The sequence below is a fragment of the Diceros bicornis genome, chromosome 2 (genome assembly GCF_020826845.1).
Source record: "Diceros bicornis minor isolate mBicDic1 chromosome 2, mDicBic1.mat.cur, whole genome shotgun sequence".
Classification (NCBI taxonomy): Eukaryota; Metazoa; Chordata; class Mammalia; order Perissodactyla; family Rhinocerotidae; genus Diceros; species Diceros bicornis.
The window spans coordinates 16438702-16464781 of NC_080741.1; the positions used below are offsets into that span (position 1 = coordinate 16438702).

The 26080-nt window shown below is 35.6% G+C and overlaps 2 protein-coding genes across 4 annotated transcripts in view; one reads left to right on the plus strand and one right to left on the minus strand.

Moving 5' to 3' along the window:
• Positions 1–26080, plus strand: part of STAG1 (STAG1 cohesin complex component) — a 366147-nt gene that overhangs the window by 304199 nt on the left and 35868 nt on the right. For all 3 annotated transcript variants that reach the window (XM_058552570.1, XM_058552581.1, XM_058552562.1), the window contains 2 exons: positions 9449–9529; positions 25543–25635. In XM_058552570.1, coding sequence (XP_058408553.1) covers positions 9449–9529; positions 25543–25635 — 174 coding nt within the window. The remainder of the gene's footprint in view (positions 1–9448; positions 9530–25542; positions 25636–26080) is intronic.
• Positions 15593–26080, minus strand: part of PCCB (propionyl-CoA carboxylase subunit beta) — a 128236-nt gene continuing 117748 nt past the window's right edge. The window contains exon 15 of the mRNA XM_058552605.1: positions 15593–15780. Within this exon, the coding sequence (XP_058408588.1) occupies positions 15731–15780 (50 nt within the window). The 3' untranslated portion in view covers positions 15593–15730. The remainder of the gene's footprint in view (positions 15781–26080) is intronic.

Sequence of the window (26080 nt, forward strand, 5' to 3'; positions counted from 1 at the left end):
TCTGTATGTCTTCTTTTGAAAAATGTCTGTTCAGATCCTCTGCCCATTTTTTCATTGGATTGTTTATTTTTTTGCTATTAAGTTATATGAGTTTTTGATATATTTTGGGTATTATTACCCTCTTATGAGATATATGATTTGCAAATATTTTCTCGCGTTCCATAGGTTGCCTTTTCATTTGTTGATGATTTTCTTTGCTGTGCAGAAGCTTTTTAGTTTGATGTAGTCCCACTTGTTTATTTTTGCTTTTCTTGCCTTTGCTTTTGATGTGAAATCCAAAAAAATCATTGCTAAGACCGAAGTCTAGGAGCTTACTGCGTATGTTTTCTTCTAGTTTTATGGTTTCAGGTCTTACATTCAAGTTTAATTCATTTCGAGTTAACTTTTGTGTATGGTGTAAGATAGTGGTGCAATTTTATTCTTTTGAAGGTGGCTGTCCAGTTATCCCAACACCATTTATTGAAGAGGCTGTCCTTTCCCCATTTGTATATTCTTGGCTCCTTTATCATAAATTAATTGACCATAAATGCATGAGTTTATTCTTGGGCTCTCTATTTGGTTCCATTGATCTGTGTGTATATTTTTATACCAATACCATACTGGTTTGATTACTATAGCTTTGTAATATAGCTTGAAATCAGGGAATATGATGCCTCCAGCTTTGTTCTTTTTTCTCAAGATTGCTTTGTCTATTCAGAGTCTTTTGTGGTTAAATTATTGCTGTTGACTCTTAATCTTCAGGGGTGGAACATGGAAATTTGTAGTTTTTAACTTTTTCATAGGTCCCCCAGAGGCATGGCTAGGGTGAAGTACATCTGCTCTCTCAAAAGACTATATACAGTTTTATATTATTTTTGAACAGCTCAAAACTAGCAAAATTAAACAGTGCATTGTCTAATGATATGTACATGTGATATATGTGTTGAAAATGTTTTTTTTTTAAGAGCCAGGGCGTGATATACATGAAATTTAGTGGAATGATTTACCAGCCCTAAGGAATGGGGGAAGAGCTCATAGGTAGATAAAAAGTTATTGGTATCATACTAGTTCTTAAATTTGGTACTCTGTTCATAGGTTAATTTTATTATTATGCCTTATAATACAACTATTTTTGAAGTATCAAATACTACATTTAAAAAGCTAACAAAGAACAAATAGGACCACTTCTCTTTACTGTTGCTAGTGAGATATCTTAAAACATCTGATCATGTTACTCTTCTGTTCAAATATCTCTCTATGTATTACCTAGCATTTTTAGGAAAACATCCAGATATCTTTGTCATGGTACGGTGACCATATTATTGTCCAAACAAGTGTTCTTTTGAAAGTGAAAGGAGTATTAATAATCATTTTTCCAAGACATAGGCATAAGCCAAGATGTATGGTCACTCTCCTATAAGGCCCTCTAAGATTTGGTTTCTGCTGATCTAGCCTCAGTTTATATTTACACTTAAGTTGTACCAACCTGTTAACAGTCTATCAGTGAAACATTCTTTGAAATTTCCCTTTCTTCTATTATATTGTCCCTTTGTTGCCAGGTTAAATCTTACGTCTTTCTTTAAAGATTTAGTATAGGTTTTTGCTTCTCTTATCACTCTCTCTTCCTGACTAAGATGTAAATCTCCCTCTTACTCCTCAACATCTGACCCCGTTTGTGTGTACGTTATCAGACCAATTATTAAATTGTTATAGTTGATACTTATTTGTCTTCTCTTTAGATTCTTCTCTGAGATCAGGGAATATATTTGTTTTTAAGCCCTTGTGTCTAGCAGAAAGCTTAGATACTGGATAAACATCTGTTTGGAAAACAGAGTTCAGGTAGTGAACATTTGGTAACCTTGTTATTTTTTCAAATGGTTACTATTTTACATTTTCATACATTTATATCTCTGATTATTATTTATATACTTCTGTAAAATTACCTTTATGTTTCCCCATCTTTTTGTTGTATTAATTTCATTTTTTTATTGTGGTAAAAAACACATAACAGGGGCCAGCTTGATGGTGTAGTGGTTAAGTTCACATGCTCTGCTTTGGCAGCCCAGGGTGCCTCAGGTTCAGATCCCGGGTGCGGACCTATGCACTGCTCATCAAGCCATGCTGTGATGACGTCCCATATACAAAATAGAGGAAGATGGGCACAGATGTTAGCTCAGGGCTAATCTTCCTCAGCAAAAAGAGGAAGATTGGCAATGGATGTTAGCTCAGGGCCTATCTTCCTCATCAAAAAAAAAAACAAACCCCACATAACATGAGATCTACTCCCTTAAATTTTTAAGTCTATAATACAGTATTAACGGTATGCACAGTTTTGTACAGCAGATCTCTAGCTTCATTTTAATTTATAAGCTTTTTTTCTGTATTTAATGTTCTTAACCTTATGTCATTCGTTGCAATAATTACCAGTTGGAATTTGAATTATATATATCGTGGTGTCTGGTATATACATGTTATTTTTATAAAATCAAAGTTATCTGTTGTTTACTGTTATGTTTTTTCTCTTTGATCTGTTACTTAGAAAGCCTTTCCATACATTTCCAAGTCACTTAAGTAGCCAGTTCTTTTTTCCTTGTATTTTAATAGTCTTATTTTTTATATTTAAATCTTTGAAATCTATCTGCCTGAATCATTCACTTCACCTTGAATATCTCTTTAAGTGAATATTCTTTTGAAATTTTGGATGTTCCTTACTTCCACTCTTTTATGTGGGCTGTAATCCTGTCTCCACAAAGTATTATGTTATTGTTTCTTAATGGTTTAGATGTTGTGTATCTTGTTTAGACAGCTGTTTGCCTGGATTACTCTAGAATTTCAAAGTCATCAGCAGGTCACTGAGATGGAAAGCGGCAAGATCCTTTTTGATGTGTTTGGGGAGAAAAGGATAGTGCACATGAACTGTGTAAGAGCAGACCTGAGGTTGTGTGATGTGAACTCCTGGTCCATTGTGCTTTCCACTATACACCACATCCCCTTTTGAAGATAAATAAAAGATACAGTCACACGCTGTATAACATGTTTCAGTCAACAACAGATCACATGTGATGCTGGTTCCCTAAAATTAGTACCATACAGCCTAGGTGTATAGTAGACTATACCATCTAAGTTTGTGTAAGTACTGGGAGGGGAGAAAGAAATTTTCCTCTGCCTTTCTAGATTCCTCTGGCTGGCCTAAGAATTAAATTGACATGAGACAGATTAACAGGAGAAAAATAAAAGTTTAGTAACGTGTGTACATGGGAGAATCCCAGGAAAAGTGAGTAACTCGCCAAAATGGCCAAAGCCCTCATCCTAAATACCATCCTCAGCCAAAGACAGAAGAAGATGTTGGGGTGGGGAGAGTCAGGGACTTCAGAGGGAAGGAAGGCAATTCACAGGTAGGTGAAAAGTAGCAGACGTTAGGAAAACAAGTGTTTGGCCACACAGAAACAGTAGAACAGAGAGGAGCCCAACAAATAAGCTTTTTTAGGTTTCTCTCTGCCTAACATCTAGTTTATGTTGTGCTAAGGTGAGATAGCTCACTTCCTGAGACAGGTTTTTTTAATCTGAATTCCTTTAGGCAGTTAAGGGGGAGATAACAAGAAAACCTTTCGCAGTCTTTGGTTTCTTAAAAATAATCAGCCTAAAATAATCCTCATGTTAAAGAGACACATTTTGGGATGGCAAGTTTTGTTCCTCTTCAGTATGCTCTATGATGTTCACACAATGACGAAATTGCCTAATGATGCATTTCTCAGAACAGATCCCCATCATTAAGCAACTCATGACTGAATTACAAAAGGAGAATATAGTATTCCACATTGGACTTATTACTGACATACCATGTTTTTCTTCATACTCTTCATTGTTTCAGATTCTTGAAATTTATAAGAAAGCTTGACAGTAAAATGCCAGGGTCCAGAACTGTCAAGGATTAATGTGCATTATCCTCCTATATAATCCTTTCCTTGGGAAGTCTTAATTTTTTAGCTACAGAAGTTACTTTTATTACTTTTACTGTTTGAATTTTTTTCCTGATTTTTTTACCCTTCTAATGATTTTTTTTTTAATTTATAGTGTAGTATGCATGCTGATAATACAACATATTGGATAATCCTTCATTTTCAAAGCACATGTAGAATTTAGGAATCTTTCCTCTTTATTAAAGAATTGTTTTTTACTTTGTATCAGTATGATTTGCTTTGATGTTTGTGCTTTTGTTCAAATTTCCTTGAGAAAAATATTACTGCAAACTCTACTCTTTGCCATATTGATTATTATTTTTTAAATTATTATACAGTAAAACTGACTTTTTTCTGTAAAGTTATGAATTTTAACATGTGTGTAGACTTATGTAGTCACCACCACCATCAGGATACCGAACAGTTTCATCATCCCCAAAACTTCATATGATTCGTTTATAGTCTCATGCTTGCTCCACCTACAACTCCTGGAAACCACAGATCTGTTTTTCGTCATTATAGTTCTTTTTGAGATTTCCAAATAAATGGAATCATATGGTATATAACCCTTTGGAGCATAAAGTCTTTCACTTAGCATAATGTCTTCACTAAGCATAATGCCTTTGAGATTAATCCAAGTTGTGTGAATCGATAGGTGGTTGTTTTTACTGCTCAGTTTCTATTTCATTGTGTGGATACACCACAGTTTGTTTTATCCATTCACCTGTTGAAAGACATTTGGGTTGTTTCCAGCTTTTGGCTGTCACACCAAAGCTGCTGTGAACATATGTGTACAGTCTTTTATATGAACATTAGATTTCATTTCTCTAAAGTAAATGCCCAGGAGTACAATTGCTGTATCTTATGATAAGTGTATGTTTAACTTTATTAGAAACTGCCTAGCCATTTTGAAGAGTGGCTGTACTATTCTGCATTCCTGTGTTTGAGAGTTCCAGTTGTTCCACATTCTTGTCAGCACTTGATATTGTCAGTATTTATCCCTTTTACTTTACAATCTAGTAGGTACATACTGGTAGGTATGTGCTGGTATCTCATTGTGCTCTTAATGTACATTTCCTTAATGCTAATGATGTTGAGTACCTTTTCATTTGCTTTTTTGCCAGCTTCATATCTTTTTTAGTGAAGCTATATTGATTATTAATTTGCATCTAAAGGCTCTTTTTAAAAGAACATATTGTTACTTATATTAACCTAGTCTAAATGTGATAGAAAGACCAATGTTGGATATCAGAAGCAGACTAGTGTTTAGTTCTGCTTCTGATATCCCACATGTCCACTAAAGAATTTGATCCTCTTTCCCCTTAAAGTCTCTTGCAAGGGCCGGCCCCGTGGCTTAGCAGTTAAGTGCGCACGCTCCGCTGCTGGGAGCCTGGGTTCGCATCCCGGGCGCGCACCGACGCACCGCTTCTCCGGCCATGCTGAGGCTGCGTCCCACGTACAGCAACTAGAAGGATGTGCAACTACGACATACAACTATCTATCTACTGGGGCTTTGAGGGAAAAATAAATGAATAAATAAAATTATTTAAAAAAAAAAAAGTCTCTTGCAAACAGAGAAGTGAAAGAGCCCAGATTTATCCCACAGTCATTATGTGGATTTTCAGAATTTTAAACATGTTCTGTATGTGTAGTAATATATATCTACACATGTATATATATTACATATACATAATAATTTTTACTTATTATTATTCTCTAATCTCTAGTTGGATTTTATGTTCCATGCAAATTCAGTTTTTCTAAACTTAAACTCTCTAGGAGCTTATCCCTTGGTCTCAGTTTACATGTAATAATACAGTTCATCTTCAAGATATTGATATCATTAGCCACGGGTTGAATGATTCTCATTGATTCAATCTGCTAATCAAAGATAAAGAGCTATAGTTCCTTTAAATAGATAAAAGAATTATTAAAGAAAATGCTAATAAAAAAAGAATTTTTATGTTGGTTAAGGTAATGCTAACTGCTATAATACATTTACCTCAATATCTCAGTAGCTTAACCCAATACAAATTTACTTCTTACCCCATAACCATAAAATTAAGGACAGTGGGATGTCACTGCACCACCCAATCATTCAGTGACTCAAGATCTCCTGGGGCATTGGTATCCTGCTGCAAGATAGGGGAGGAGATGGAAAAAGCACTCCTGCTTCTTAACTACATTTGCCCAGAAATGTGCAATACACATTACTGTGTCCTCCCAGGAGTAATGTTACCTTGTGGAAACATGAGGACAGAGGAGTAGGGTTGGGAGAAGTTCTTAGTCATCAGACCAATACTTGCTATTATTTGAAGATCCTCTCCAGGGTCAGAGCAATGTTAGTCAAGAAAAGGCAGAAGAACTGTGGTGCTCATAGGTTGAAACAGTCTCTTTTGGCTTTTTCAGTTCTTTATTGCTTGTCCTTTGTTGTTTCATCTGTACTGCAGAAAGATAAAGTTGCTGAATAAATGACTTCTAGACAAGTTAGGATAACATTGCTAGTATGGAGAATAAAATATCAATATGACTGATGTAAAACCTGGAAGGAAGAGTTCTGAATTTTCTTTTAAAGTGTGATCAGCTATATTGTTATATAATTATACCTGTGAGTAAACAAAATGCTTCCCAGTCAATGAGAATGAGCTTTTTATTGTAGTAAAATATAGTGGAGCCCTTTTAAATTAAACTTATGACTAATACCAGTATATGAAACAGATTAAAATGGGGATGCTCTATTTGAAATAGATATTGGAATGACCAGCTGTCTCTTCCCTCATAACCACCTCCAAGAAACTTCTGCAAAACTTTGGAACAGTTTGAATAATTCTAGTATATAGGTCAATAGAAGTGTAGAAGGAAAGGGAATTATATTTGTTATGATTAGGATAAATGATGTCACCAAAATTAAGCAGTTCTTCAAGATTACTTTTTTCCATATCTTAATTTCCTATTGATTACTATTAATTTGTGTGTCAGTTTTTCAAGTAATGTAATGATACAATTTGTTTCAAATTCAAGTGAAAACTTTTTAATCTTTTCTTTTCCTTCCACACAAACCACTTTACCAATACATAGTGTAAGTTAGAGGTTATCAAAAGGTGTCTTAGGACCAGTAGGTATACCATATTGAGCATCTTCTAAGTATAGTGAGGTGATTTCTTTAGCATTAATGTTCATAAATTGACAGTGTTTCAGTAGTCTAGTTTCTGGCATTCTGACATGAATCAATCATTTAATTATTATGTTTAATAAAACCCTGACATCATCTCATTAGTGTTGCATCAGAAGCAGCACCACTCATCTTTCTAATTCTGATGAGTTATTTTCAGTGCTGAGTAGGCGCATTGGAGATATCTTTTAAGTGATCTGAAACGAAATTTTTTAAGAAAAACCAGCTAAAACTCTCAGCTACTTTCTGCAGCATTCCACTTAATGATTTCTCTTTTCATTTATTCTCTACATATATTCATCCTTATAGTTTTTAGTTTAGCAAGTAGAGAAGATAATAGACACACTAAAAATGGAATATTATCAGATATATTTTATTATAATAAAGATACACCATGTATTCAAACAAAAATGTAGTAAAAGACCTGTCCAAAATGAAATTCTCTTTTATGTTGTCATTCTTAATCAGTTTTATTTTCCTGAGTTCTATTGTCTCTCTGAAAAACAGGGACAAACATTTCACAAAAAAAGAATTCAATGGTAATAAGAAATGAAAAGGTTCTCATCTCCACTGTTAATTAGAAAAGTGTAAATTAATACCACATTAAGTTACTAGTACATACATACATACATACATAATAAAATCACCAAATTTAAAACATCTGATGATATCAAGTGTTGGTGAAGACATGGAGCTGCAGGAACTGTCAAAAACTGCTAGATACAGCCACCTCGGACAATAGCTTGGTACTATCTACTATAAATTTAAATATACATGTACTATATTACCCAGCAATTTTATTCCTAAAGCAGTGGTTCTCAAAGTGTGATTCAGGAACCCCTGGGGATTTCCAGGGCAAATCCATGAGGTCAAACTATTTTTATAATTAGAGGAAGATGTTATTTGCTTTGTTCATTCTCATTCTCTCACAAGTATACATTGAAGTTTTGGTGTCGTATTAAAAAATATCCACGTTTATCTATAAAGACTATTAATATTTACCTTCTTTTTCTAAATAATCTGTGACACTGGATTTTCTTCATATACGTCAATCAAAACATCATATTGTAACAGAATGCAGAAGCAGATATGAAACTGCAGTTTTCTATTAAGCCAGACATTAAAGAGATTTGCAAAAATGTAAAACCATGTCATTCTTTCCACTAAATTTTTTTCATTTTAGAATCTTTAGTTCTTTTTCAGAAATATTTATTAATGTTATGATATAATGAGTTTATTTTTAAATGAGTTAATATTTTAAACATTTATTAGTTTTAATTTCTAATATAGTAATATTTATAGTTATAACTCACATAAAAAAAGCTCTTTGGGGTCCTTAGTAATTTTTAAGAGTGTAAAGAAGTCCTGAAAACTAAAAACTTCTAGAACCTCTGCACTAGAGAAATGCAAACATCAGTGCACCAGGAGACATATATAATAAGACTGTTCATAGCAGCAGTATTCATAATGACCTAAAACTAGAAGCATTGTGAAAGTTCAACAACAATAGAATGAATAAATAGGAGGATATCTTAAATATTATAGCGGACCAAAAAATAATAAACTACAGCTACGTGCAACAACATGTATAAATCTTAAACACAAATGATCAAACAAAAGAAGTCAGATTCAAAGTAATACATGTTGCATGATTCCATTTATATAGTATTCACAGCTAGGCAGAACAAACTCAGTATTTAGGCATGCAGACTTACGTAGTTAAAATGTACTGACTGCCTGATAAAGTCAAAGTAACTGTTACTCTTAAGGAGGAGGAAAGATATTATATTGGGAGAAGGTGCAGTGTTCTGTTTCTTGACCTGGATGGTGATTACATATTTTTATTTATATTAATTTTTATATTAATTTATATTAATCCATTAAGTTATATATATATGTTTTATGCACATTTCTATATAGGTGTTATGTTTCACATTAAAAATGTTTTCTAACAAAATAAGTAATCATTTCATTATAAAATTTGGATAAATTTTTCAGTTTCATATATTTCAGTTATAAAATCTGGATAAAAATAATTTCTTCAACCTCCTTTTAAAAAGCTAACTAAGCAAAGTATTCATGATAGTACATTTTTTGTTTAAAGCATAGTGTTATTTGGGTCCATATTTATCAAGATACGTTCTATCTTTATTCTCTAGATTGATATGTTGATTTATCTTTTTTTAACTAAGTATTATTTTATACATTCTCATTAATTCTACAAAAATTTGGACTTGAAGCCTTATTATAAGATAAAAACTATGATAAATATTGTTCTCTTAATACTGTGCAAACATAAATTATGTCTCATTTGTTTGAATTTTTTTATTTGATACAGATAGTCGTACAGGCACTGCAGTGTTCCCATTACTCGATTCTTTGGCAGTTGGTGAAAATTACTGATGGTTCTCCTTCCAAAGTAAGTAAGAGTTTCTGTAGGCAGAAGGGTTATTACTAAAATAAAGTAGCCTTGCTTAACTCATTATTTAAAAATTTATTATCAGTTATAATAAATTATAATTTTTAATAAAAGATATAGTAATTATTGTTATCAGTTCCTGCTTTATCCTATGAGTAAGTATATTTTACCTCTTTGGAAGATAACCAGTCTTTAAGCCATAGACACATAGTTGTATATATACACAAAGTTAAAATTATTATAAGAAATAACTATAGTAGAAACCACAAGAGCTCTGATAGGTGACATGGTATAAAAAAGAGAAGAATATTGAAAGATAATAGATGTAGCTTTTGGTTCTAGCATTATGGCACCTTGGGGCCCAAACTAAACAGCACTCTTGTTAAAAACAACTTAAATTGTTTTCAAAAGACATTTTAATCTATCCATGACCATGCAAAACCAAAAAGAAAATATAAACCAGACATTAAGGGAAACTAGGATCCAAGAGAGTCAAGCAGAGCACTGAAGCCTACTTAACCTTGAAGATCTTTTCTAATCTAGACAAATCCCAAGGCTCTTCCAAGGTAGAATGTCTAATAGGTAGCACATCTCCCCAGTAAAGTTGGGATCCTAAAGAGCTACTCCCAGCACAAGGGTAAATAAGAAATAAACCCCACCAGCTCTATCCATGGGGGAATATAAGGAAAACAGCCTGTCTTTTTTTTAGTGTGTGTGTGAGGAAGATCAGCCCTGAGCTAACATCCATGCTAATCCTCCTCTTTTTTTTTTTTTTGCTGAGGAAGACCGGCTCTGTGCTAACATTTATTGCCAGTCCTCCTCCTTATTCCCCCCAAAGCCCCAGTAGATAGTTGTATGTCATAGTTGCACGTCCTTCTAGTTGCTATATGTGGGACGCAGCCTCAGCATGGCCGGAGAAGCGGTGTATCGGTACACGCCCGGGATCCAAACCCGGGCCGCCAGTAGGGGAGTGCGTGCACTTAACCGCTAAGCCACAGGGCCGGCCCCAGCCTGTCTTAAAATTTGTCACTGATTAAAGTGGAGAAAATAGGTCTCCCATGAAAGTGTAACCATGAGTTGGCTTTCGCATGGGTTTCCACCCTCAATTCATACTATTTCAATGGTCCGTTAAAAAAAAAATGGAGATTTTAATTTAAAATGTTCTGTAGTGGTGGTATCCCCAAGAATTAAATATAAATTCTTTCTGAAGGAATTTTCCTCAAAGAATTTTCCACACATAAAATTTTAAGAAAAATGAGATTATAGTAAAAAAACCACTCAAGTTAAAAGAAAACAAGAAACCATGAATAGACCATGAAGAGAACTAGACCAAAAAACACTTTATAAATTGGAATTATCTGACACAAATATAAAATAAATGTTTCAGTCATTTCATGAAATGAGAGACTTGAACATATGAGTAAAGAGCAAACACTTGATAAAGAACCAAATAAAAATATTAATATGTTTACATATCCTCATCTTAACAAAACAGAAAGTGTTTAACCAGTGAAGAAGGTTAATAATACATTTCCATCTAGAACCAGCAGCTTGATACAGAGCATTCTTTTCTCAGAGAAAGAATTTTTTTCTTTTTGTCCTTTCTGATTAATAATTTGAGGATTTTTCTGCCTTTGGAAAGTATTTGGGGTTTTTGTTTGTTTTTAATTAGAAAGATGGTAATTTTCTGGTTAGCCTCCTGGTTTTCTCTATTTTCTTGACAATTTCTGTCTTGAAAAGCAAAAATCAAAGTTAACCTTCTTTTATTAGTAAAAAAAAACACTTTAAAACTGCGTTATGTTTTCATATTTTTTGGAATATTCTTTAATATGGTAAAATTAAAGGAGAATGAATATATGTAAGTTAAAATTTGATAGCAAGAGTTTATATGTTACACACAATTACTTTTATTCTGATTTTTTCATCTGGTTGATTTTTGTATGCCATTTTTTCCCACTGAGATCATTTTGGTTAACTGAATTATTTGTATTTTAGCTGAATGTTGATAATTGCATTTTAGCAAATTTGGAATATATACTTACCTAAAAATTTAGCATAATTAATAGTTAATTCCTCCATTAAATTTGATTTAAATTTTATTCTTTTACAACCATATTCTGTAATTGGAGTGAGAATCTCTATTCTTAAACCCACTTCTTTGAATATTTCCTATTTTTTTAATTCTCTTACAGCAGAATTATTTTGAGATTCCTTGCCTTTCTGTTTAATTCTGGTCTGACACATTCTTCTAATAAAAGATAGCTTCATTTTTGTCATTAATCATAATACAGATTTCGTAGTTGTCTTTGCCACAGTGCAATGCAGATTTTGTGGCCAACACTGATTTTTCTTTATGCCAGAAGGAATACTGCAGCATCTTTTAGGTGCTTTATTATTCAGTTGATTTCTGTTTACAGTTTTGCGTGCATGTATATCATATGTGAAATACTCCTTATTTAAGTTTCTCTCATTTCTTCTCACTTTGAAGGTCTAGGTAATTTTCTTATCCAAAGTATATTCAGTAATCATTGTATATCGGTTACATCTATAGTTTCAAAGTGGTTCTCTAGGGGCCGGCCCCATGGCCAAGTGGTTTAAGTTTGGCACGCTCCATTTCAGCGGCCCAGGTTCACGGGTTCGGATCCCTGGCGCAGACCTATACCACTTGTCTGCCATGTTATGGCAGCGATTCACATGTAAAATAGAGGAAGATCTGTGCCAGTCTTCTCAAGCAAAAGAAAGAGGAAGATTGGCAAAAGATGTTAGCTCAGGGCTAATCTTCTTCAGCAAAAAAAACGAAAAGTGATAATCTTCTCAAAGTGATAATCTTAAAAAGCATGAATCTTCAAGACATGTGCAAACTTTAAAACTCAATGTTTCATTGCTAATATTACTCCTTTTAAAACAATTAGTTTAATGACTCTTACATATAATAATTACTAGATCAGGAATTGCCGAACTTTCTAATCCCGTATATGATGTAGGATATTTTTGAAAATTTTAGAGCCACATACATAAGCTTTGTATACATATAATCTGTATTATTAAGATCCCACTTGAGGGCCGGCCCCGTGGCTTAGCGGTTAAGCGCACGCGCTCCGCTGCTGGCGGCCCAGGTTCAGATCCCGGGCACGCACTGACGCGCCGCTTTCCGGCCATGCTGAGGCCGCGTCCCACATACAACAACTAGAGGGATGTGCAACTATGACGTACAACTATCTACTGGGGCTTTGTGGGGGGAAATAAATAACTAAATAAAAATTAAAAAAAAAAAAAAGATCCCACTTGGTAAGATAATCAACTTTCTAACTATAGTTCCAGCCACATCATTAACTTGTTGTGTATATAACCTTGAGGCAAGTCACTTAAATAATTTTAAAGCAGATAATTTATGTCAAAGCATTTTATCAGTTGTTAAGTGTTTTCCAGATAGTAATAACAATTAAAAAATCACTTATCTGCATCTCAGGTTACTTATTTATAAAATTGAAAATTGTATTGGGCCAATCTTTTCTAGCTTTTATATTCTGCAATCTATGGTAAGGTTAATAACTGCTGTACTAAAGATGTCTGGATGGATATACAAGAATCTTGATAGTGGTCACCTCTGGGAAACAGATTCTTTGGAGGCAGGCATAAGGAGAGAAATTCACCTTTTGCTTTATACCTTTTGATACTGTTTGAGAGATTGTTTTTGTTGTTAATAATATTTAACAGTGATAATTTTATCACAAAAATTAACTTTTAAAAACTACTAGTGGGCCAGCCCTGTGGCTTAGCTGTTAAGTGAGCGCGTTCCGCTGCTGGCGGCTCAGGTTTGGATCCCGGGCACGCACCGTCGCACTGCTTCTCCGGCCATGCTGAGGCCGAGTCCCACATACAGCAACTAGAAGGACGTGCAGCTATGACATACAACTATCTACTGGGGCTTTTGGGGAAAATAAATAAATAAAATTATAAAAAATAAAAAATAAAAACTACTAGTGCAAAAACATCTTGATTCTCCATTCTAATCTTAGGTTTTGGGTTATCAGATATAACTCACAGAGTTGTGGAGCTTGGAAATGAAAATGCTTAGTGTGTTCTATATCTTATTTGTTGTAGCAGCATTATTCTGTTGTTTATAAATGTACATTAGAGCTATAAGGGAATTTGGAAATGATCTGATGAATCCTGTTCATTTTAGATAAGGCCTAGAAGGGGATGTTGTTATTACCTTGTTGGTATGTCTTACATTTCTTAAATCACTTGAATATAAATGCTCTAATTTAATTAAATCTTATAATCCTATGAAGTGGATGTTATCATAATCCTATTTTACAGATAAGGAACCTGATACAAAAATTGGGACTTGCTTAAGATCACAGACTTATATAGCACAAGTCTTTTGAATCTCAATCTAGTGGTCTCTCTGTTAGTACTCTTTAAATTCTTGTGTTACTAGGTTTTTATTACAAGTAGTTCCAGAGAGTTTTGTTGTGGGTGTTTGTTTTCTTTTTAACAAATTTTCTAAGGGCACGTTAGTTGACTCCTCACTGAACACAAACTAGAAATGTCTGTTATTGATCAGTTGGATAGTGAAAAGTTATGTCACGTACCCAGTTTCCTTTCATCGTTCCGTATCCCTAAGAGCATTTAAATGAGAAGTTACTGTGATTTTAAATGCTTCAGTTTGTAATGCCATTGGGTTACAGATAAAGTATAGGAAGGACTTGGGTAATGATGCATCTAAAACCTTCTATCCATTTTTTTCCCTTTAATTTGTTTCCCGAAATTTAAATATAATACAGTAGACCCTTGGGGGTCTATATATTTAACATTTGTAATGTTGATCATTTAGAGACAATTTGAAAGTCTTATTACATGAATTAATTTTGAGTTTTTGTTGAATAATTATGTTAATATGGAATGAGCCATTTAGCTAGTGAGGGAGCTAGCCAGCTGACCACTATTTGTTTTTCTGTACTCATTATTACATGTGTAGAAACTCATTTAAATCTCTGAAGAGGACACTTACTTTTCTTTTTTTTTTTTTTTTTTTTTTTTTGTGAGTAAGATCAGCCCTGAGCTAACATCCATGCTAATCCTCCTCTTTTTGCTGAGGAAGACCGGCTCTGAGCTAACATCTATTGCCAATCCTCCTCCTTTTTTGTTTTTCCCTTTTTCTCCCCAGAGCCCCAGTAGATAGTTGTATGTCATATTTGCACATCCTTCTAGTTGCTGTATGTGGGACGCAGCCTCAGCATGGCCGGAGAAGCAGTGCGTCGGTGCGCACCTGGGATCCGAACCTGGGCCGCCAGCAGCGGAGCGCGAGCACTTAAGCGCTAAGCCACGGGGCCGGCCCCCACACTTACATTTTTAATTAATAAATTATGCTTATTAGTTTTTGTTGTAAAATATAAGATAGAGTAGCTTTCATAAATTAGGGCTCTCTTACTTGAGTAAGTGTTCATTGTAAAAAAGTAAAATAAAATATCCAAATTTTAGTAGATAACAACTATTAATGTTTTGGTGTATTTTCTTATAGTATTTTTTTCTTACATATTTTTCAATCTTATTGAGATCATAATGTGTTTAAAATTTTGTGTCTCCTCTTCAATTAACATAACGTTTTCTTCAGTTATTAAGAAATGTTTATAGATAATATTTTTAATGTAGCTATACCATAATTTATTTTACCACTCTCCTCCCTTAGATATTTAAGTTGTTTAAACATTTTAACTAATAAAATTAATGCCATGATGGGCATTCTGGTGCCGAAGCTTATTTATGTTTTGAATTGTTTCATCTGTATTATATTCTTAGGAATGGAATTGTTGGGTCAAAGATTGTACATACTTTTAAGGCTTGATACATATTGCCAAATTGCTTTTTAGAGAGTACTTTCTAAAATTTATTTTTCTTTATTGTCATGAACACTGTCATTCAGGAGATTATGAATGGTAGTTATATTTGAAGTTTACATTCAAGTTATAATTTAACTCAACAGTGAACACTACTTTATAAAATGAAGTGTATGAAAAGATTATATCAAGAACAGGATTAGATCTTTATTTGAAATGGAAGTGCACTGGGTTTCACCAATGGGTATTTCCTCTGTTCCCCTAATTTCCAGAGTGGAAGCTCTTTGGCAGTCTCACATGTCATGCTCAGTATACTTTGCTCCGGTGCCCCCTAGTGCTGGTCCTGTAGAAGCAGCCTTCAGTTTCTCTTCTCTGTAGCAGAAAACATCCTTCTTCCTTCAGCTCCTTCTGGACATACACAAAGACATTTAAAGAGCCAGGTAAATAAGAGTTAGGGCTAAAATAATGCCCCTATTGCCCCTAGAATTTATCCTCAATTTTTTTTTTCTCCTGGGAGGAGCTGTCCTACTCTCTGTAGTCTTAAATTTGTAGTGCTCTCTGCCTTACCCTGCATGTTCCTATTCTAGACAGCAGTAGGGAGGGCCTGGGGCAAAAATTCCTGCCTTCTGGACCCTGGCCCTGTTTCTAATCCTTTAAATTAAAGTCAACATTCCTCAGGTAGCTACAAATCAAATCATTTTTGAGATGTTTAGCTGCAAAATTTGTTCCTCCATTACCCTCTTGACTGAAGGTTCTCCTCTGCAAATTCCAGCTTGTTCACCTCCAAACAGACTGGAGAAGGGAGGAGTTAGAGTGAGACTGGTGGTGGCCAGCCCCTGTGAGGAGACTCCTTTAACGTTGCTATTCTTCATACAAACATACATTCCTAGAAAAGTGCTAGAAATAGGCTCAGATGTATAAAAATCTGCAGACTGCTTACTACACCTCTTCCTTTCCTCTTCTCTTCCAAGTCCTTTAGAATACCAATGAATAAGAAAGAGATAGCTCACTCAGGTCCTTGCCCCAAATTCCTATAATAACAAAATACAGATAGCGCCTCTCCATCGTCAGAGTTAACTGCTTTGAGAGGGAAGGGAATGGGGCCAAGAGTGGGAAATAATAGCTATCCCTCTAGGAACAAATTTTTAATAGTGTATAACTATTTTACTTCATTCTTTTCTTCTAGAATCTTTTCTCCCTACGTTTTATTTCTTGAGAATTCTATCCTCAGTAACTGTCTAGTTAGTTTTAAGCCGTTCCTTTTGATTGCTTCATGACTTCAGAGTCGTTCTTTGATAGTTATGTTTCTATTAATATATGTCTTATCTCAAGTGCCTGAATGGTGGGTCTGGGATTGTTAGAGGAGAAAGATCCATTTTATATCCATTTCTTGTTCAGTTCTCAGAATGTTCTTTTTTTAAAAAAAAATCTGGAATACAGAAGTAAATGGCTGTTTATACCAAATTCAGAACTTCTCCAAAATTTTTTCCAACTCTAACATTCTAAAATCCTTTGGAGAGCCAGCCCTGATGGCCTAGTGGTTAAAGTTCGGCGTGCTCAGCTTCAGCGACCCGGGTTCAGTTCCCGAGTGCAGAACCACACTACTTGTCTGTCAGTAGCCATGCTTTGGCGGCAGCTCACATAGAAGAACCAGAAGGACTCACAACTAGAATATACAATGATGTACTGGGGCTTTGGGGAGGAAAAAAAAAATCCTTTGGAAACCAGAAGTAAATATGTTCAACTTAGAAAGGAACTTATGAGTTATCATTCCAACATTCCATTAAGAGTGCCATGCTGTGTTTGCAACCCTATTTCTGGGCCTCCAGTCTTGGAGCTTGATTTACGGTAGGGAATACCCTGCTACCCCTTGAAGGGCAGCATAAGGCTTCCTCAGCTTCACTAGCCTGTCCACTTGGATGCTATTTTTACTTATACAGGGACAGTGGTCTTGAAAGCATCTAACTTCTAAATACTCAAACTCCTTAAGATATTTAGTACCTCATTATCTAAGTAATGAGCCAGAACTGAGAAGATCTATTCTAAATAACAGTTATTATAATGTAAAAATGTATTTTAACTGAACTTATCAGAGGCCTAAATAACATTAAGATTATTTAAACAAAACATAACACTTGTCACTTTCTAGTACAGAGACTGGAGATTTTCTCCACCAAAATTAGCGATAAAAGACGTTCACTTGCCTTTCATGACATTTATTTGAATAGAAAGGAAATAGGTGTCTTATCATACTTAATATCTCGAGTGATATAGTAATGCATTTTTCCTTCCTACAGTAGGTTTTGTTTTTTTGTTTGTTTGTTTTTGTGAGGAAGATTGGCCCTGAGATAACATCTGCCAATCCTCCTCTTTTTGCTGAGGAAGACTGGCCCCGGGCTAACATCCATGCCCATCTTCCTCCACTTTATATGGGAAGCCACCACAGCATGGCTTGCCAAGCAATGCATCGGTGCGTGCCCGGGATCCAAGCCAGTGAACCCTGGGCCACCGCAGTGGAGCGTGCACACCCAACCGCTTGCGCCATCGGGCCAGCCCCAGGTTTGTTTTTTTTTTAATCTTTTTTTTTTGTTTTTTTTTGTGACGAAGATTAGCCCTGAGCTAACATCCAGTGCCAATCCTCCTCTTTTGTCTGAGGAAGACTGGCCCTGGGCTAACATACGTGCCCATCTTCCTCCACTTTATATGGGATGCCGCCACAGCATGGCTTGACAAACGGTACGTCGGTGCACGCCGGGGATCTGAACCTGCGAACCCCGGGCCGCCACAGCGGAGCACGTGCACTTAACCACTGCGCCACCAGGCCGCCCTACAGTAGGTTTTTTATTTTAAAAATGTTTTTTCCAGTGGCCATTCTATAATTACTAGGTATTTGTTAAATGACTTCTTGTTGCTGACCCAATTTATATACATAACAAGCTCCAGTTTATAAATAGGGTGTATTTCCAGCACTTTTTGTGTTGGAACATGGTCTTTGGATGAACGTGGTCTTTGGAGTTAAATCCAAGTTCACATTTTGGCTCCATTTCTTACCACCTGTGACAAAGATAAGCAAGTTACTTCACTTTTTTGTGTGTGTGAGGAAGATCAGCCCTGAGCTAACATCCGATGCCAATCCTCCTCTTTTTGCTGAGGAAGATTGGCCCTGGGCTAACATCCATGCCCATCTTCCTCTACTTTATGTCAGATGCCACCGCAGCATGGCTTGACAAGCAGTGCGTCAGTGCACACTGGGATCCGAACCAGCGAATCCCCGGCCACCGCAGTGGAGCATGCGCACTTAACCGCTGCGCCACTGGGCCGGCTCCTTCTCTTTTGAACTTCAGTTTCCCAATGTGTGATCGTCACTGCTGGATAGGGTTGTTGGGAAGATTAAATTGAAAGACGTGTTTCAGTAAACAATAACTATTGTTTTGATGGTATTAAATCGCAGTCCTATTCTATGCTTTCCTAATTTTCTCCCCTACCAAAACCAAGAATTGATACTAAATAAACTATTATCTAAGGCTATGGGAGTATGTAAACATGCTCAGTAGCTAGTGTAGGTTTGGAATACAGCATGGTAGATTTTTGTCCTCCATCTATATTTTGGAATAATTTGAGAATTCAAATCTCTCACTTTGGTCCTAATAGTCACTACTTTTCCCCTGTCCCTCTGACTCCTCCTCCTTTAGCTTCCTTCATCTTTGTACACTACAGGAAAGAGAAATCAGAAGATGTTTTGGAACTACAGTAGGCAGCATAAGGGTGCCTGGATCATAAGTGGATTAGCCTTTGAGGCACTTGCAGGAGTCAGCAGGTGGGGATTCAAATCGCCAAGAACAGCAACAACACTGAAAACTAGGTATTACAACTGGGGTTTAAATATCCAATAGTTATTTTATTGTGTATTCACAAAAGTAGCACACTCCCTTCCTCGCCCCCAAAAGAGAAGCTGGTAGCAGTTATTCATATAAGAAAGCAATTTCAAAAGTGTGACATAGGGTTTATTTACCTTAAGACAATGATGAGGCTTTTTATCTCTCGCTCACTGATGTATCCCAAGTTTTAGTTCTGTCAGTTTTTTTCATATTTAGTATGGATATTGACTTACTTGAGCTGAAAAATAATTTAATAATCTTCATTATGTGTTAGTAACTGTTCTAAGTACAGATAACCATAACATAGTTTATGCCTCCAGAGAGCTTTATAGCCCAGTACAGACTGGGGAAACTACAGCCCATGGACCAAATCTGGCCTGACACCTGTTATTATAAGTAAAGTTTTAATAGAACAAAGCCATGCTCATTCGTTTGTGTACTGTCTAGGGCTGCTTTCATGCTACAATGGTAGAGTTAAGTCGTTGGGACAGACTATATGATCCATAAAGCCTAAAATATTTACTATCTAACACTTTACACAAAAGTTTGCCGATCCCTGGCCTAGTAAGGTAACCCCTTGGTCTTGTTTACTAGACTTTACCCTCTTTGCCTATTCTGAGTAATTAGTTTAGTTTTATGCCTCTTTTTATCATGAAAATTGATCACTAAATTCTTAACAGGCTTTATTTTCATATTCTGAGATCTTTGACCTGGTTTAGGTCCTTGATACAAAAGAATAAAGCCAAGATGTTATTTAATTTAAATCTCAGTTTAATCTTATCATCTGACCCGTTGGAATTCCTTTCCATAGCTACTTTAGGAAGAGTGCTCTTGATGCCAAGGTGCTTTCCGAAAATAAGAGAAAATAAGATTTCTGGTAGGAAAAAGCATTTGAAAAGAAGTGCCGTATACTTAGTCCATATAGTTTATGTGGACTAAGAGAAAGGAGCAGAATTACTCTTCCATTCACTCTTTACTTTCAGTTCTCACCCCTGTAATTCAGGTCTCTGGCTAGAAAGGTAGTTTAAGTAAAATTCCATTGTGTTCCAAGTGGTAGAGGTACTCCCTAAACATTCTAGTTTCTTAAAATTGCAGTCTGGATAATTAGCATACCTTGTTCTTGAGTTGTTCTTTTTCAACATCTTTTGGGTTGACTGGCTTTTCTGTTTGTATATAAATATATTTGAGTAATTTGAGTTTCAAATTTCTTACCTCTATAAGGCTGCCTGTTTCTTCAACATGTTAATTTTTTCATATTATAGAAAGAAATCATTATAGCAAAATGGTTGAGAGCACAGACTCTGGAGGCAAACTGCTTGGGTTAGTTCACTCCTCCACTTACTAGCTGTGTGTCTTTGGGCCTGCATTTAATACCTGTGCCTGTTTCTTCATATGTAAAATGGGAGTGATTAATAATATCAATACCCATCACAGTTGTGAGAATTAGTTGACTTAATATGTGAAAAGCTTAGATTAGTGCCTGGTACAGAGTAAGTGCCAGTAAACATTAATTTTATCATGGAATTCTAGCCCAGAAAAAAATGAAATACTGCATATAAAATGCTCCTATTTATTCAGTGTAAGTTAAGCATATTTAATTTTTTTCATAATGACTTACAGCTGTTACAGCAGGAGAGACGAAGGTATTCTATTCCAGAATATAAGGAATGTAACAAATTTTCTCAAATTTGAAAACAGTCAATGATTTCTATTTTAAAGGAGTTTGAAGTAAATGTGCTAATTTTTGCTGTTTTGTCCAAGCTCTTATTGTTTGCCCTATTCAGAATCTTTTTATATTGCTTCTTCTTTTCTTCTTTTTCTTTTCCTTTTGAATATCATCTATTCTTGTTTTTCAGAGGTCAGTAAGAACAAAGCCCACTTTATGAAACTTATTTGTTATCCCAATACTGGAGTTTTATACTGGCAAATCCTGAACCTCTTTTAAAAAATTAATTTAACATCCTGAAAATTTCTAAAGATACTATCACATGTCCCAGTAATGGTTGCCTGCCTTAACTGGAACAAAATCACAGTCTTGGGAATCATCATTCCAACTATTTAAATCAAATGAAATGTAAGATGCTAGCATAATGAAGTGGAAAGTTGTGGAATGCAAAAAAGCACTGTGTTCTGAAATCCACAAGAACCTAAATTCTATTCCCAGCTGTTCAAAGGGATTTACTATATGAGATTAGCTAACTCTATTAAATGTGCAGTATCTGTGCCCATTTACCTAAACTGTTGGTATTTATATTTCTCTCAATGGAATCTGATTACAATTAAATTAACTTTCTTGAGCACTCAAATAATATTTAGGTTGCATACAAATCTAGGCCAAACTACTGCTAAAGAAGGCCTTTAGCTTCTATTTCCTTGGTTGCTTCCGATTTCCAGTTTCTTCTTAAAATACTGCTACTGAGTAGTCATCAGTAGATTGCTTACTTAGTTGTGTTGTTAAATTTACAACTGTTCAGGTGAATTGGCAAGTAATCATTTTACATATGACACATTAACTGTTTATTTGAGAAAATAAACATATTACACTTTTGCCCCTAGGATTGTGGTATCTTCTGTATTATGTATACTTGCATTTCACTCAGTAAATATTTATTAAACACCTGCCATGTGCCAAGCACTGTTCTAGCTACTAGCAATGGAACAGTGAACATTCATCCTTTAAATACTAAAAGGTTTACCAGTTAACACCTGTCTGTTCTCATTTGAGTGCTTAGTAGTTAATTCAGTAGAATATCAGAGAATGCCGTAGAACCTCAGAGAATACATAGTTCAACTCTCTCTTTTTTTTTTTTCGGTGAGGAAGATTGGCGCTGAGCTAACATCTGCCAATCCTCCTCTTTTTGCTGAGGAAGACTGGCCCTGGGCTAACATCCATGCCCATCTTCCTCCACTTTATATGGGACACCACCACAGCATGGCTTGCCAAGTGGTGCATCGGTGTGCACCTAGGATCCGAACCGCGAACCCCGGGCCGCTGCAGCAGAGTGCACACACTTAACCACTTGTGCCACCGGGCCGGCCCCCATAGTTCAACTCTCTTGTTTATAGATTTTAAAAATCTGTAATCCTGAGATATAAAATAATTTCCCTAGGGTCACATAGCTAGTTAGTAGGATGGCTTTCTTTTTGTTTTTCTTTCCGTCATTCATTCAGCAAACATTCTCAAATGTTTTCTATTAAAAAGGTCAACAAAGACAAAAAAAAAAATCTTCCATGAATCCTAAAAAGACCTCTCTGGAGCCATCCTGTTTTTCTCTGACTCTTTACAGTCAAACTTTTTTGAAAGAGGCCTTCTTCTTTATCTTCCTTTCAACCCATCTGTAGTCTGACTTCAGCTCTTGTAATTCCATTGAAAGTTTTCTCCCCAAGGTCACTCACAACTTAATCATTGCTGTATCCTTGGGATACTTTCTAATCCTTGTCTGTCTTTTCTCTCTGTGGCATTTGTCATTGTTAAATTATTCCATTTTTAAGTGTTTTCTTTCCATACCTCTGGGATGCCATGTTCTTCTGGTTTTATTCCTGCTTCACAGACCATTTCTTAGATTTCTTCGTAAGCTCTTCTTTCTCATCCATCTTTTTGTTGTTGTTGTTGTTGTGAGGAAGATCAGCCCTGAGCTAACATCCATGCTAATCCTCCTCTTTTTGCTGAGGAAGACCGGCTCTGAGCTAACAGCTATTGCCAATCCTCCTCCTTTTTCTCCCCCAAAGCCCTAGTAGATAGTTGTATGTCATAGTTGCACATCCTTCTAGTTGCTGTATGTGGGATGTAGCCTCAGCATGGTTGGAGAAGCGGTGCATTGGTGCGTGCCCGGGATCCAAACCCTGGCCGCCAGTAGCGGAGCACGCGCGCACTTAACCGCTAAGCCACGGGGCCAGCCCTCATCCATCTTTTAAATATTGGTATTCCCCAGGATACTTTTGCCGGCCTTCTCTACATATTCCCCTTGAACAATCTCATCTACTTCCATCACTTACTAAATGCTGAGGACCCCCAAATCTCTATTCTTGCTCAAATTTTTTCCCTTGGGCTTTGAACTCATATATTCAGCTGCCTACTAGACATCTCCAAGAGGATATCTTTCAGGCATCTCAGATCATCATCTCTAAAATTGAACTGTTACCTTAGCATTTGTTCCTGGGTTAACTACTTCGGTGACTTATACTATAATCTGTCTAGTACAGACCACCTAGAAATTTAGGAGTAATCATCAACAGCCTCTGTTCCGATTAGTTCCTAAATTCTATCATTTCTGTTGTTTTAATTTCTCTTCAATCTATTTTCATCTTTACTGCCAACATTTTATTTTCAGGCCCTCATTCAAGATTATTCCTATGGCCTTTGTTAATATGTAAGAAAATATAGAATAATGATTAAGAGCATGGACTTTAGAGTCAGGTAACCCTAGGTTTCAATCCTTACTCTATCACTTAGAATCTATGGGTGCTCTGAACTTCAGTTTCCTCATCTGTAAAATAGGAATATTACCACTTTACTTCATAGGGTGATTGTGAGATTTAAATTTATGGCCCTTAAAACAGTGCTTGGTCCATAATAAGCCATCAACAGAAGACTGTATCTACTATTAACTAGCCTCCTTATTCCACATCATTCCCCAGTTCTGCTTAGAATATGATTCTTTAACACAAAATTTTAGCACTCTCATGATAAAAATCCTTCTTCAGTAGTTCTTTATTACCATCAGGATAATCTCCAAATGATTTTAACATAGCATCTTAAATGGTCTTTCATTTAAATGGAAATGGGTTATGTTTTCCTCTTCAGCTTTTCTCTTGCCACTCCTCCCTATTTATGCCCCAGCTACAATAAATTAACAGTCTCTCAAAAGCACTGCTAGGCTTTTGAACATTCTGTGTCCTCTGGAACACCTTTTCTTACAGCTAGATAATTTTTAGTTGTTCAGAACTCAGCTTCTATATTATGTTCTTTGGGAACCCTTCTGTGACTGCTCTTGGCTCTAGGTTAGGTTTTCCAACATAGCACTCCTTACATTCTATTGCAGCTGCCTGTTCCCTTATCTGTTTCTCCTAATGCATTGTGAATCTTTGAAATTAAAGAAGGTTAAGGAATGTTGAGGTTTGGTTATTGGATGTTCATCTGCAGGAACATCAAAGATTCTCAAAGCAATGTCCTTTTTACTACTCTGCAGAAGATGAGCTTATTCCTTCTTCCTAATACTGTACTCATATTAGCAAAAGGAAACATGCGTATAATTTTTTAAGTATCATTATTTGGGATGTGTAGATTCCAAAAAGGAATAAGTATTGTCATCTGTACAAAATAAGAGTAGCTTAAAGAATTTTAATTTAATAGAGTGCTTTTTTAAAGTGATTCCTACATCAGCCTTTGCTCATTTAGTTACTCTTCATTACTATTTTAAATATCGATTTAATATTGAATTATCTGCGTACGTCTTGCTCATTAGTCCGTGAGACTATGAGCTCTGATATCAGACAGTCCTGGTTTCAAACCTTTGTTAATAATGACAACTTCTTCTAATCAATATAAAGATATATAACAGTAAGCTCTCAAACCAGTGCCTGACACATTATAGCCTGACAAATTTAAATTTCCTTTTATACTTTTCAGATGTTTGATATTAAGTATTATATGGCCGTCTAATTAATCCTAGTCACCTATCTGATCTTAAATTAAAGCCCATCCTCCTATGAAAGTTTATCCCGGTCAGCTATCTCTGCTTACAGTTATTAGAGTTAATACAAAAAAATTTGAACACTTAAATTACCCTCTAATTGGTCTAACTCCCTGCTAGGTTGTTAACTCTTTGAGGGCATGGACACTATCTTAAAGTTATCTTTTTTCCCTTGACGTTTTGCAGAATGCTGAGAATATGGGAGAAATTCAGTACATGTTTATTGCTTAATTGATTTTTTCAATGAGCTGCTGTGCTCCCTCACCTTACTACCAGGTAGTGTGTATTATAGGAATGGTTAACAATTTTAATGTCAGCTTAAGTAAACCATATTTATAAAGGAAAATATGTTAGAGGAAATCATACTGAGCATTCCATAGCTAAATAGAACTGAGTGTTTGTGATTATCAGTTTCCCTGCCCCCCCCTTCCGTTAGGATAACTAGGAATTACTATATGATTTGGTTCCCAGCAATAAATTTGGTTTTGTGAATTTCCTTGATAATAAACCAATTTGGTCATTTCCCATTTGTTATTTCCTCTGGATAAGTTTTCTGGGATACTGTAATTCATGCTTGCAAATTTGAATGTGTCTTACAGGAGGATTTGTTGGTATTGAGGAAAACAGTGAAATCCTTTTTGGCTGTTTGCCAACAGTGCTTATCTAATGTTAATACTCCAGTAAAGGAACAGGTAAGAAATTATCAGTTAAGAGCTCTCAATAGAAATAACTCAAATGTATTGAAGAACAGTTGGAAGATGTAATTTTTTATGGCAGTTCTTAGCATATAGGTCCATCCCTAACATTTATGGGACCTGGGACAAGAGTATAGATGTCTGAATATTTAAGTTACAAAGCCAGCTAATAAACCTGTTTATGTCTTTTTACCTTGATGAGTATACTGTTATAATGACCTGGAAGGTCAGCTTCAAATTTAGAATTCTTGACTCCTAAGAGTTCTATGCCAGAACTTGGAGGGTTGGGGAGCTGGCCCTCTTCTCATCTCACCTTCAGCTCTTTCCCACACCAGGAAGAACTTCTCACACATGCATGTGAACACTTCAGCCCACATGTCCAAACTCAGTCAACATCACCCCCTCAAACAGCTGCTCCTTGACCACCTTGGGGCCTAGGAAT